The sequence below is a fragment of the Tursiops truncatus genome, chromosome 11 (assembly GCF_011762595.2).
Source record: "Tursiops truncatus isolate mTurTru1 chromosome 11, mTurTru1.mat.Y, whole genome shotgun sequence".
Classification (NCBI taxonomy): Eukaryota; Metazoa; Chordata; class Mammalia; order Artiodactyla; family Delphinidae; genus Tursiops; species Tursiops truncatus.
In genome coordinates this window covers 4,329,354-4,343,914 of record NC_047044.1, presented here as the reverse complement: position 1 = coordinate 4,343,914, position 14,561 = coordinate 4,329,354, and the positions used below count along the sequence as shown (strand labels likewise).

The 14,561-nt window shown below is 42.6% G+C and overlaps 1 protein-coding gene across 1 annotated transcript in view; it reads right to left on the bottom strand.

Annotated features, from left to right (window-relative positions):
* The window catches only part of SMC1B (structural maintenance of chromosomes 1B), a 74,557-nt gene that overhangs the window by 47,243 nt on the left and 12,753 nt on the right, over nt 1-14,561 (bottom strand). Inside the window, exon 7 of the mRNA XM_019944565.3 lies at nt 426-508. Coding sequence (XP_019800124.2) covers nt 426-508 — 83 coding nt within the window. The remainder of the gene's footprint in view (nt 1-425; nt 509-14,561) is intronic.

Sequence of the window (14,561 nt, the reverse complement as noted above, 5' to 3'; positions counted from 1 at the left end):
CAAAAGATATTTTAATCATTCTTTCTTGATCCAAAAGATACATATTTCTGGATTCTGAAAAAGAAAGGATAGGTCACTATAACCAGAGAAATCATCATAAGCTTAATGGTAAGTAAATACCAATTAAAAAGAAATTCTTCGTGGTAGAATACTTAGGTGGTGCTAGCTTTCATGACATACATTTATTATAAAATATCGATACCAAAAGAGAGTTTTAAGTTTCACCACTGTTAGACATTTATATTTTCAGAACTTAAACCTTAGTGGTCAAGGATAATTTTTAATTATCTACAATGAAATAAAAAAACAATGGAGGACAAAGACATTATGATACAGTGGAAGTATTCATCTGATGACTATACTACAAATATCGAGACCCCTGAGATACAAGAAAGCTGCAAGGAATTTGTTTTTACTATACTTACATGCATGTTTTTATATACTCCTCCAACTTCTCTATTCGCTTTTTATGATCTTCTATTTGTTCTTTTATTTGTTTTAGATTTCCCTAAAATAGGAAATGAAATCTGAAATCAATTACAGCAAATCCAAACAAAATTGATTACTTTTCACTATATGCCCAGAACTTACTATAACAGCATACATTGTTCTAAATTTGAAATATATATAACCACATGAAAATTCTTATAAGAGCACATTTTAACTTTGAAAAGGCAATATGGTACAGAGCTTTGAGGTTTCAAGGCTCAGGGTTCAAATCCTGGCTCCATCATTTATGTCCTGGCTGGAGATACCTGATCTCCAGCAAGTTTACTTTGGTAACTTCAAACCCCAGGGAGATTATTTTCAAATATCTATATACAGTTCTTATCTCTCTCTCAAACTAACTCATTCAATAAATGTTTATTCACTGCCTACCATGTGCTAGGAACTACAGATATAATAATGAACAAGACAGAGTCCCTGCTCTCAAGGACTAAGGTTTGGTGAGAGAAACAGACAAATAAGTAATTCCGACAGAGTGGCTCAGCACTATAATTGTATAGGAATCTCCGAGGCAGCTATAGGCTTGTGGAAGGAGGGCTTCATGCTCCACATTCACCTTATCACCAAGTCCAAGGATTGTGGTCGTCTCCAATTTGTTTCTCACCTTTAACATTCTCCCTGTCTCATGCATCCTGCACATTATAGCAAGATTAATCTGTCTTACTCCATTACTAAGTGATCTAAAACCAGGAGTGTACAAAAGTAAAAAACACAATTCTTTTTCAGTATACAACAGCAAAAAAGAGAAGAAATACCAGTTTTCAAGTGGTAAAGGATAAAATATACCATGAAGTTAATGATCTCATTTTACTCATTTATCACAGAAATTCACCGAACAAACATCTACTATGCTAGGTGCCAACAGCTATAAAAATGATTAAGATACAATTCCTTTTCTCCAGGGACTCCCACATTTTGAAATTAGAGTCCCCATATTGAAATTCTGTTATCTCACTTAAGAATTCCATTCAGGCTTCCCTGGTGGTCCAGTGGTTAAGAATCCGCTTGCCAATGCAGGGGACAAGGGTTCAAGCCCTGGTCTGGGAATATCCCACATGCCGCGGAACAACTAAGCCCATGTGCCACAACTACTGAGCCTGCACGCCTAGAGCCCGTGCTCCACAACAAGAGAAGCCACTGCAATAAGAAGCCCGTGCACCGCAGTGAAGAGTTGCCCCCACTCACTGCAACTAGGGAAAGCCTGCGTGCAGCAATGAAGACCCAATGCAGCCAAAAATAAATAAATAAAATAAATAAAAGTTAAAAAGAAGAATTCCATTCAAAGAGACAGGAACAAGATTAGCTAACATCAAGGACCAAGTTTAGTCAACTGGAAACACCTGCCTCTGCCTTTACTCTGGCCAGTCCCAGGGCTTGTGTCAGGGCCTGGATGCTCCGTTGGACACATCATGGGGGATAATCAGACTGCCTTGACACCAGGCATTCTGGATTCAAGATGCCAGCTGATCATGCCAGTTGTCTAGAAAAACCAACCCCTGCCCAGCCCCTAGTGATCTTGGTCTGTGGAAAGTTATAGCCCTTTCCACCTGGGAACCACCAGTCCTGTGGGAGACCAAGTATGAGTACAGAGTTTTTCATCTCTTTCCACCCTGATATGTTATTTCTTCTGTCAGTGTTTTTCTATTCAAAAGACAACAGAGATTCAATCAACACTTACCGACATCTACCAAGTACATGGGACTTACAATAGGACACTATTACGAATCCTGCCTTTAAAAAGCTTCCAGCCTAATAGAGCTATACCATTAACTGTACTTTTCCTCCAATCTGATAAAAGCCCTTAGACAGAAACAGATTAAGAACAATGGGTGATTAGATGAGGAAGAAACTATTTTTCAGGTTTTTTTTTTTGGTGGGGTGGGGAGAAAAGGCAAACCAGGGAAGACTTTGTGGTGTGGGTAACTATTGAATTGAACATGTAATGATGAGTAGGTTTTTCCAAAATTAGCATGCACAGAGGCAAAAATGTGCAATGAGAAATCAGTGTATAATTTTATAATGTGATACAAATTATACCAGTGTTTTAAAAGTAATTACTGATATGTTATACATTTTTCTCCTTCCACAAAATGTCCTCTCTTCTACTCATATGATTATCAACATATAAGTATATTATCATATACTACCCTTCATATTTGTTTGTATTTTCATCTGCTAACTCACAAAGAGACTACAATGAGAGGCATACAGTGTAGGATTAAGAAGGTTCATTCTGGAGACAAAGTGTTTAGAATCAAATCCCAGTTCCTCCACTTACTAGTTCAGTCAAGTGAACTATCTCGTGCCTTGATTCCTTCATTTTTAAAATTCATTAATCCAACAAATACTTATTATCTGCTCTAGATCAGGAACTATTCTAGGTGCTTGAGATGTACCAGCGAACAAAACAAACATCCCTGCTCTTGTGCAGTTTACATTCTAGAGAGGGACAGTAGACAAACAATATGCAAATTAAACAGTATGTTAGGAGATAAACACTGGGAAAAACAGAGCTAGGGTAAGGGGAGCAGAAGTGCACTGGGGACTACAATTTTAAATAGGGTAGTCAGGGTAGTAGGTCTCATTGAGAAGGCAACATTTGAGCAAAGACTTACAGGACATGAGAGTGTTAAAAATTAAGAAATGTAGGGAAAGCATGTTCCAAGCAGAGGAATAGCCAGTGCAAAGGCCCTAAGGCAGAAACATGTCTGATACGTTCCAGGAGGCCATTACAGCTAGACCACAGAGAACAAGAGCAAGAACAGAAAAACAGGAGGTTTGAGAGGTAAATTGGGGTGGAAGGGGCAAGCAGATCATGTAAGTCTATGTAGGGCACTCAAGGACTTTGACTTAAACTTTATGTGCAAGGGGAAGTCACTAGAGGACTTCAAAAAGAGCAAGTTTCATGATCTGATTTAGATATTAAAAGCATCACTTTGGCTGCTGTGCTGAGACTATTATGAAGGAGACACAAGAGAGAAAACTTTCAGGCTACTACACTGATCTAAACAAAAAACAAAAAGATGGTGGCTTGGACCATGGTGGTAGCAGTAGAAATGGAGAGAAGTGGTAAGATTTTTGGTATACTTTGAAGGTGGAGCCAACACAATTTCCTAAAAGAGTAAAAGATGGACTCCAAGATTTTTGACCCCATCAACCAGTAAGACTGACTTGTCATCATCAGAGATTGGAAAGACTATGCTTGGGGTGCATTTGGGTGTGAGCAGAAGTTCAGTTTGGGACTTAAGTTTAAGATATCTATTCAATACCCAGAATGAAGATGATGAGGAAGCAGCTGGATATATGAGGTTGTGAGCTAGAAATACAAACTTGGGAGTCATCAACAGATGGTATTTAAAGCTATAAGAATACAGAGGGTATGGCCAAGGTGGAGGAGTAGGAAAACCCTGAATTCACCTCCTTCCATGAGCATACCAAAATTATAACTACTTATAGAGTAACTATGAGAAAAACCTGAAGACTATCAGAAATGATTTGCCACAAAAAAAGATATAAAGAAGGAACCACGAGACAGGTGAGCAGGGCAGAGACATGGTACAGTCAGGACCAATACCCCCGGGTTGGGGACTCATTAACAGAAGAAATATGACGATCATAGAGGTTCTCCCCAAAGAGCAAGGGGTCAGAGCCCCACATCGGGCTCCCCAGCCCGGGGGTTCTGCACCAGGAAGGTGAGCCCCCAGAACGTCTGGCTTTGACAATGAGCAGGGTTTACGTACCAGAGAGCCAGAGGACTGTGGGAAACAGAGACTCTCTACTCTTAAAGGGTGCATGCAAAATCTCATATGCTCTAAGTCCCAGCACAGAGGCAGTAGTTTGAAAGCAGTCTGGGTCAGATCCACTTGCTGATCTTGGAGAACCTCCTGGAGAGGCAGAAGGCAACTGGGATTCTTCCTGGGGACACAGATGCTGGTGGCAGCCATCTGGGGGAGCTCATTCTATAGTGATGACACCAGTGCTGGCAAGCACTGTTTTGGAATCCTCCCTCTGGCCTAAAACTGCCCACCAGCAGGCCTGCACTGGTCATGTGGGGTCCAGGCCCCACCCACCAGCGGTCAGCAGCAGCCCTGGGCCCTCCCAAGCTGTGCAGCCAGCCATGCAGGACCTGGCCTCACCTATCAGTGGGCCAGTAGCAGCTCTGTGCCCTTTAGGCTGCACAGCCAACCACATGGAAGCCTATCTCACCCTCCAGCAGCCGCAACCACGCACAAAGTAGGGCCTTGCAGCCAACAGGGCCAGGGGCCTGCCCCACCTACAGCATGCCCAAGTAGTTACCTCCCTGCCAACAGAAGGGTGCATGCAGCCCACACAGGGGGCACCAGAGGGGAGTGTGCTGCTGGGCCCCACAGGACATCTCCTACGTAAGGCTACTTCTCTAAGATTAGGAAGTAAAAACAACCTACCTAAAACATAGAAATATACACAGAGAATTAGGTAAAATGAGAGGACAGGGGAGTATGCTCCAAATAAAGGATTAAGACAAAACCTCAGGGGACTTCCCTGGTGGCGCAATGGTTAAGACTCTGTGCTCCCAATGCAGGGGGCCCGGGTTCGATCCCTGGTCAGGAAACTAGATCCCACATGCATGCCGCAACTAAGAGTTCACATGCCATAACTAAGGAGCCTGCCTGCCGCAACTAAGGAGTCTGCCTGTTGCAACAAAGGAGCCCACGTGCCGCAACTAAGGAGCTGGCGAGCTGCAACTAAGGAGCCCTCAAGACACAACTAAGGAGCCCATGTGCTGCAACTAAGGAGCCCACATTCTGCAACTAAGGAGACTGCAAGCAGCAACTAAGACCCAGCACAACCAAATAAATAATTTTTTTTTTTTATAGAAAGACAAAACCTCAGAAAAAGAACTAAAGAAAATAAAGAGGAGCAATCCACCCCATAAAGATTCTCCAAGGTAATGATCGTAAAGATGCTCACTAAAGTAGGCAGAAGAATGGGCAAACACAATGAGAATTTCAACAGAGAGTTAGCAAATATAACAAAGAACCAAACAGATTAAGAATACAATAACTGAAATAAAAAGTTCACTAGGGGACTTCCCTAGTGGTACAGTGGTTAAAAATCCGCCTGCCAATGCAGGGGCCACGGATTTGATCCCTGGTCCAGGAAGATCCCAGGTCTGGGAAGATCCCAAATACTGCAAAGCAACGAAGGCCATGCGCCACAACTACTGAAGCCCACGTGCCCTAGAGCCCATGTGCTGCAACTACTGAGCCCGTGTGCTGTAACTACTGAAGCCCATGTGCCTAGAGAAGCCACTGCAATGAGAAGCCCACACACTGCAATGAAGAGTAGCCCCTGCTCACTGCAACTAGAGAAAGCCCATGTGCAGTAATAAAGACCCAATGCAGCCAAAAATAAATTAAAAAAAAAAAAAGTTCACTAGACGGAATCAACAGAAGATTAGATGAAACAGAGAAATAGATCAGCAATCTGGAAGACAGAGTACTGGAAACTGCCCAAGCAGAACAGAAAAAAGAATTTTAAAAAATGAGCATAGTTTAACAGACCCCTGGGACAATATCAAGTGTACTAACATTAGCATTACAGGGGTCCCAGAAGGAGAAGAGAGAGAAAAAGGGGCAGAGAACTTATCTGAAGAAATAATAGCTTAAAACTTCCCTAACCTGGGGAAACAAACAAACATCCAGGTCCAGGAAACACAGAGAGTCCTAAATAAGATGAACCCAAAGAGATCCATACCAAGACACTTTATAATTAAAATGGCAAAAATTAAAGATAAAGAGAGATTCTTAAAAGCAGCAAAAGAAAAGCAACTAGTTATGTATAAGGAAACTCCCATAAGACTATGAGCTGACTTTCCAGCAGAAACTTTGCAGACCAGATGGGAGTAGCACAATATACTCTAAGTGATGAAAGGGAAAAACCTACAATCAAAACTCTACCAGGCAAGGCTATCATGCAAATTTGAAAGAGTGAGAATGAGTTTTACAGACAAGCAAGCAAAAGCTAAGAGCTCAGCCCCACTGAACTGGCTTTATAAGAAATGTTAAAGGGACTTTTCAAAATGGAAAAGAAAAGGATACAACTAGAAATCTGAAAATTATGGAAAGAAAAATCTCACTGGTAAAGGCAAACCTACAGTAAAGGTAGTAGATAAACCACTTATAAAGCTAGTAGGAAGGTTAAAAGACAAAAGCAGTAAAATCATCTGTAACCACAATAAGTAGTTAAAGGATATACAAAACAAAAAGATGTAAAATATGATGTCGAAAGCATTAAACTTGGGACTTCCCTGGTGGCGCAGCGGTTAAGAATCTGCCTGCCAATGCAGGGGACACAGGTTCGAGCCCTAGTCTGGGAAGATCCCACATGCCACAGAGCAACTAAGCCTGTACGCCACAACTACTGAGCCTGTGCTCTACAGTCCACGAGCCACAACTACTAAAGTCCACGTGCCTAGAGCCCGTGCTCTGCAACAAGAGAAGCCACCGCAGTCAGAAGCCTGTACACAGCAATGAAGAGCAGCCCCCGCTCACCGCAACTAGAGAAAGCCCACGCGCAGCAATGAAGACCTGACGCAGCCATAAATAAATAAATAAATTTATTTATTTAAAAACAAAAAAACACATTAAACTTGGGCTTCCCTGGTGGCGCAGTGGTTGAGAGTCCGCCTGCCGATGCAGGAGACATGGGTTCGTGCCCCGGTCTGGGAAGATCCCACATGCCGTGGAGCGGCTGGGCCCGTGAGCCATGGCCGCTGAGCCTGCACGTCTGGAGCCTGTGCTCCGCAACGGGAGAGGCCACAACAGTGAGAGGCCCGCGTACCATAAAAAAAAAAAAAAAAAAAAAAATTAAACTTAAAGAGGGAGTAAAAATGTGAGGTTGTTAGAATGCAATGGAACTTAAGATATCAAAATAATCATATGTATATATGAATCATATATATTATGTGTTACATATGACATAACATGTTCATATATTATATATGAACCTCATGGTAACCACAAACCAAAAGCCTATGACAGATACACACAAAAAAAGAGGAAAGGAATCCAAATATAACACTAAAAATAGTCATGAAATCACAAGGGAAGAGGACAAAAGATGAAAGGAATAAAAGATAATTACAAAGTGACCCAAAAACAATGAACAAAATGGCAATGAGTACATACCTATCAGTAATTACTTTAAATGTAAATGGACTAAATGCTCCAATCAAAAGACATGGAGTTACTGAATGAATTTTTAAAAAATGTATATGCTGCCTACAGGAGACTCACTTCAGATCTAGCGACACACACAGACTGAAAGTGAGGGGATGGAATAAGGTACTCCATGCAAATGGAAACAAAAAGAAAGCTGAGGTGGCAATACTTATATCAGATAAAACAGTCTTTAAAACAATGATGGGCATTATTATATAATGATAAAGGGATCAAACCAACAAGAAGATATAACAATTTTAAGTATATATGTGCCCAACATAGGAGCACCTAAATACATAAAGCAAATATTAACAGAGATATAAAGGGAGAAATTGACAGATACACAAAAACAGGAGGAGACTTCAACACTCCAGTTACATCAATGGACAATTCATCCAGACAGAAAATCAATAAGGAAACACTGGCCTTAAACAGCTCATTAGATCAGATGAAATTAATAGATATATATATGACATTTCATGCCCAAACAGCAAAATAAACATTCTTTTCAAGTGCACTTAGAACATTCCCCAGGATAGATTGGATGCTAGGCCACAAAGCAAGTCACAATACATTTAAGAAAACTAAAATCATATCAAGAATCTTTTCTAACCACAACAGAGACTAGAAATCAACTACAAGGAAAAAACTGCCCAAAACACAAATATGTGGAGACTAAACAATTACTACTAAACAACCAATGGATTGATGAAGAAATCGAAGAAGAAATTAGCAAAAACACCAAGACAAATGAAAATACAATGATCCAAAATCTACGGAATGCAGCAAAAGCAGTTCTAAGAGGGAAGTTTATAGTGACCTAAACTGAGGTAGCAGCTTTGAATGGGAGAAGATGTTTGCAATCAATATATATGATAAGGGGTTAACATCCAACATAGAAAGAACTCATACAACTCCACATAAAAAAAAAGACCTGGACTTCCCTGGTGGCGTAGTGGTTAAGAATCTCCCTGCCAATGCAGGGGACACAGGTTCGCTCCCAGGTCCGGGAAGATCCCACGTGCTGTGGAGCAACTAAACCCATGTGCCACAACTACTGAGCCTGCACTCTAGAGCCCACAAGCCACAACTACTGAGCCCACACGCCACAACTACTGAAGCCCGCACCCCGAGAGCCCGTGCTCCGCAACGAGAAGCCACTGCAGTGAGAAGCCCGTGCACCGCAGTGAAGAGTTGCCCCCACTCACTGCAACTAGGGAAAGCCTGCGTGCAGCAATGAAGACCCAATGCAGCCAAAAATAAATAAATAAAATAAATAAAAGTTAAAAAGAAGAATTCCATTCAAAGAGACAGGAACAAGATTAGCTAACATCAAGGACCAAGTTTAGTCAACTGGAAACACCTGCCTCTGCCTTTACTCTGGCCAGTCCCAGGGCTTGTGTCAGGGCCTGGATGCTCCGTTGGACACGTCATGGGGGATAATCAGACTGCCTTGACACCAGGCATTCTGGATTCAAGATGCCAGCTGATCATGCCAGTTGTCTAGAAAAACCAACCCCTGCCCAGCCCCTAGTGATCTTGGTCTGTGGAAAGTTATAGCCCTTTCCACCTGGGAACCACCAGTCCTGTGGGAGACCAAGTATGAGTACAGAGTTTTTCATCTCTTTCCACCCTGATATGTTATTTCTTCTGTCAGTGTTTTTCTATTCAAAAGACAACAGAGATTCAATCAACACTTACCGACATCTACCAAGTACATGGGACTTACAATAGGACACTATTACGAATCCTGCCTTTAAAAAGCTTCCAGCCTAATAGAGCTATACCATTAACTGTACTTTTCCTCCAATCTGATAAAAGCCCTTAGACAGAAACAGATTAAGAACAATGGGTGATTAGATGAGGAAGAAACTATTTTTCAGGTTTTTTTTTTTGGTGGGGTGGGGAGAAAAGGCAAACCAGGGAAGACTTTGTGGTGTGGGTAACTATTGAATTGAACATGTAATGATGAGTAGGTTTTTCCAAAATTAGCATGCACAGAGGCAAAAATGTGCAATGAGAAATCAGTGTATAATTTTATAATGTGATACAAATTATACCAGTGTTTTAAAAGTAATTACTGATATGTTATACATTTTTCTCCTTCCACAAAATGTCCTCTCTTCTACTCATATGATTATCAACATATAAGTATATTATCATATACTACCCTTCATATTTGTTTGTATTTTCATCTGCTAACTCACAAAGAGACTACAATGAGAGGCATACAGTGTAGGATTAAGAAGGTTCATTCTGGAGACAAAGTGTTTAGAATCAAATCCCAGTTCCTCCACTTACTAGTTCAGTCAAGTTAACTATCTCGTGCCTTGATTCCTTCATTTTTAAAATTCATTAATCCAACAAATACTTATTATCTGCTCTAGATCAGGAACTATTCTAGGTGCTTGAGATGTACCAGCGAACAAAACAAACATCCCTGCTCTTGTGCAGTTTACATTCTAGAGAGGGACAGTAGACAAACAATATGCAAATTAAACAGTATGTTAGGAGATAAACACTGGGAAAAACAGAGCTAGGGTAAGGGGAGCAGAAGTGCACTGGGGACTACAATTTTAAATAGGGTAGTCAGGGTAGTAGGTCTCATTGAGAAGGCAACATTTGAGCAAAGACTTACAGGACATGAGAGTGTTAAAAATTAAGAAATGTAGGGAAAGCATGTTCCAAGCAGAGGAATAGCCAGTGCAAAGGCCCTAAGGCAGAAACATGTCTGATACGTTCCAGGAGGCCATTACAGCTAGACCACAGAGAACAAGAGCAAGAACAGAAAAACAGGAGGTTTGAGAGGTAAATTGGGGTGGAAGGGGCAAGCAGATCATGTAAGTCTATGTAGGGCACTCAAGGACTTTGACTTAAACTTTATGTGCAAGGGGAAGTCACTAGAGGACTTCAAAAAGAGCAAGTTTCATGATCTGATTTAGATATTAAAAGCATCACTTTGGCTGCTGTGCTGAGACTATTATGAAGGAGACACAAGAGAGAAAACTTTCAGGCTACTACACTGATCTAAACAAAAAACAAAAAGATGGTGGCTTGGACCATGGTGGTAGCAGTAGAAATGGAGAGAAGTGGTAAGATTTTTGGTATACTTTGAAGGTGGAGCCAACACAATTTCCTAAAAGAGTAAAAGATGGACTCCAAGATTTTTGACCCCATCAACCAGTAAGACTGACTTGTCATCATCAGAGATTGGAAAGACTATGCTTGGGGTGCATTTGGGTGTGAGCAGAAGTTCAGTTTGGGACTTAAGTTTAAGATATCTATTCAATACCCAGAATGAAGATGATGAGGAAGCAGCTGGATATATGAGGTTGTGAGCTAGAAATACAAACTTGGGAGTCATCAACAGATGGTATTTAAAGCTATAAGAATACAGAGGGTATGGCCAAGGTGGAGGAGTAGGAAAACCCTGAATTCACCTCCTTCCATGAGCATACCAAAATTATAACTACTTATAGAGTAACTATGAGAAAAACCTGAAGACTATCAGAAATGATTTGCCACAAAAAAAGATATAAAGAAGGAACCACGAGACAGGTGAGCAGGGCAGAGACATGGTACAGTCAGGACCAATACCCCCGGGTTGGGGACTCATTAACAGAAGAAATATGACGATCATAGAGGTTCTCCCCAAAGAGCAAGGGGTCAGAGCCCCACATCGGGCTCCCCAGCCCGGGGGTTCTGCACCAGGAAGGTGAGCCCCCAGAACGTCTGGCTTTGACAATGAGCAGGGTTTACGTACCAGAGAGCCAGAGGACTGTGGGAAACAGAGACTCTCTACTCTTAAAGGGTGCATGCAAAATCTCATATGCTCTAAGTCCCAGCACAGAGGCAGTAGTTTGAAAGCAGTCTGGGTCAGATCCACTTGCTGATCTTGGAGAACCTCCTGGAGAGGCAGAAGGCAACTGGGATTCTTCCTGGGGACACAGATGCTGGTGGCAGCCATCTGGGGGAGCTCATTCTATAGTGATGACACCAGTGCTGGCAAGCACTGTTTTGGAATCCTCCCTCTGGCCTAAAACTGCCCACCAGCAGGCCTGCACTGGTCATGTGGGGTCCAGGCCCCACCCACCAGCGGTCAGCAGCAGCCCTGGGCCCTCCCAAGCTGTGCAGCCAGCCATGCAGGACCTGGCCTCACCTATCAGTGGGCCAGTAGCAGCTCTGTGCCCTTTAGGCTGCACAGCCAACCACATGGAAGCCTATCTCACCCTCCAGCAGCCGCAACCACGCACAAAGTAGGGCCTTGCAGCCAACAGGGCCAGGGGCCTGCCCCACCTACAGCATGCCCAAGTAGTTACCTCCCTGCCAACAGAAGGGTGCATGCAGCCCACACAGGGGGCACCAGAGGGGAGTGTGCTGCTGGGCCCCACAGGACATCTCCTACGTAAGGCTACTTCTCTAAGATTAGGAAGTAAAAACAACCTACCTAAAACATAGAAATATACACAGAGAATTAGGTAAAATGAGAGGACAGGGGAGTATGCTCCAAATAAAGGATTAAGACAAAACCTCAGGGGACTTCCCTGGTGGCGCAATGGTTAAGACTCTGTGCTCCCAATGCAGGGGGCCCGGGTTCGATCCTTGGTCAGGAAACTAGATCCCACATGCATGCCGCAACTAAGAGTTCACATGCCATAACTAAGGAGCCTGCCTGCCGCAACTAAGGAGTCTGCCTGCTGCAACAAAGGAGCCCACGTGCCGCAACTAAGGAGCTGGCGAGCTGCAACTAAGGAGCCCTCAAGACACAACTAAGGAGCCCATGTGCTGCAACTAAGGAGCCCACATTCTGCAACTAAGGAGACTGCAAGCAGCAACTAAGACCCAGCACAACCAAATAAATAAATAAATAAATTTTTTTTTTTTATAGAAAGACAAAACCTCAGAAAAAGAACTAAAGAAAATAAAGAGGAGCAATCCACCCCATAAAGATTCTCCAAGGTAATGATCGTAAAGATGCTCACTAAAATAGGCAGAAGAATGGGCAAACACAATGAGAATTTCAACAGAGAGTTAGCAAATATAACAAAGAACCAAACAGATTAAGAATACAATAACTGAAATAAAAAGTTCACTAGGGGACTTCCCTAGTGGTACAGTGGTTAAAAATCCGCCTGCCAATTCAGGGGCCACGGATTTGATCCCTGGTCCAGGAAGATCCCAGGTCTGGGAAGATCCCAAATACTGCAAAGCAACGAAGGCCATGCGCCACAACTACTGAAGCCCACGTGCCCTAGAGCCCATGTGCTGCAACTACTGAGCCCGTGTGCTGTAACTACTGAAGCCCATGTGCCTAGAGAAGCCACTGCAATGAGAAGCCCACACACTGCAATGAAGAGTAGCCCCTGCTCACTGCAACTAGAGAAAGCCCATGTGCAGTAATAAAGACCCAATGCAGCCAAAAATAAATTAAAAAAAAAAAAGTTCACTAGACGGAATCAACAGAAGATTAGATGAAACAGAGAAATAGATCAGCAATCTGGAAGACAGAGTACTGGAAACTGCCCAAGCAGAACAGAAAAAAGAATTTTAAAAAATGAGCATAGTTTAACAGACCCCTGGGACAATATCAAGTGTACTAACATTAGCATTACAGGGGTCCCAGAAGGAGAAGAGAGAGAAAAAGGGGCAGAGAACTTATCTGAAGAAATAATAGCTTAAAACTTCCCTAACCTGGGGAAACAAACAAACATCCAGGTCCAGGAAACACAGAGAGTCCTAAATAAGATGAACCCAAAGAGATCCATACCAAGACACTTTATAATTAAAATGGCAAAAATTAAAGATAAAGAGAGATTCTTAAAAGCAGCAAAAGAAAAGCAACTAGTTATGTATAAGGAAACTCCCATAAGACTATGAGCTGACTTTCCAGCAGAAACTTTGCAGACCAGATGGGAGTAGCACAATATACTCTAAGTGATGAAAGGGAAAAACCTACAACCAAAACTCTACCAGGCAAGGCTATCATGCAAATTTGAAAGAGTGAGAATGAGTTTTACAGACAAGCAAGCAAAAGCTAAGAGCTCAGCCCCACTGAACTGGCTTTATAAGAAATGTTAAAGGGACTTTTCAAAATGGAAAAGAAAAGGATACAACTAGAAATCTGAAAATTATGGAAAGAAAAATCTCACTGGTAAAGGCAAACCTACAGTAAAGGTAGTAGATAAACCACTTATAAAGCTAGTAGGAAGGTTAAAAGACAAAAGCAGTAAAATCATCTGTAACCACAATAAGTAGTTAAAGGATATACAAAACAAAAAGATGTAAAATATGATGTCGAAAGCATTAAACTTGGGACTTCCCTGGTGGCGCAGCGGTTAAGAATCTGCCTGCCAATGCAGGGGACACAGGTTCGAGCCCTAGTCTGGGAAGATCCCACATGCCACAGAGCAACTAAGCCTGTACGCCACAACTACTGAGCCTGTGCTCTACAGTCCACGAGCCACAACTACTAAAGTCCACGTGCCTAGAGCCTGTGCTCTGCAACAAGAGAAGCCACCGCAGTCAGAAGCCTGTACACAGCAATGAAGAGCAGCCCCCGCTCACCGCAACTAGAGAAAGCCCACGCGCAGCAATGAAGACCTGACGCAGCCATAAATAAATAAATAAATTTATTTATTTAAAAACAAAAAGACACATTAAACTTGGGCTTCCCTGGTGGCACAGTGGTTGAGAGTCCGCCTGCCGATGCAGGAGACATGGGTTCGTGCCCCGGTCTGGGAAGATCCCACATGCCGTGGAGCGGCTGGGCCCGTGAGCCATGGCCGCTGAGCCTGCACGTCTGGAGCCTGTGCTCCGCAACGGGAGAGGCCACAACAGTGAGAGGCCCGCGTA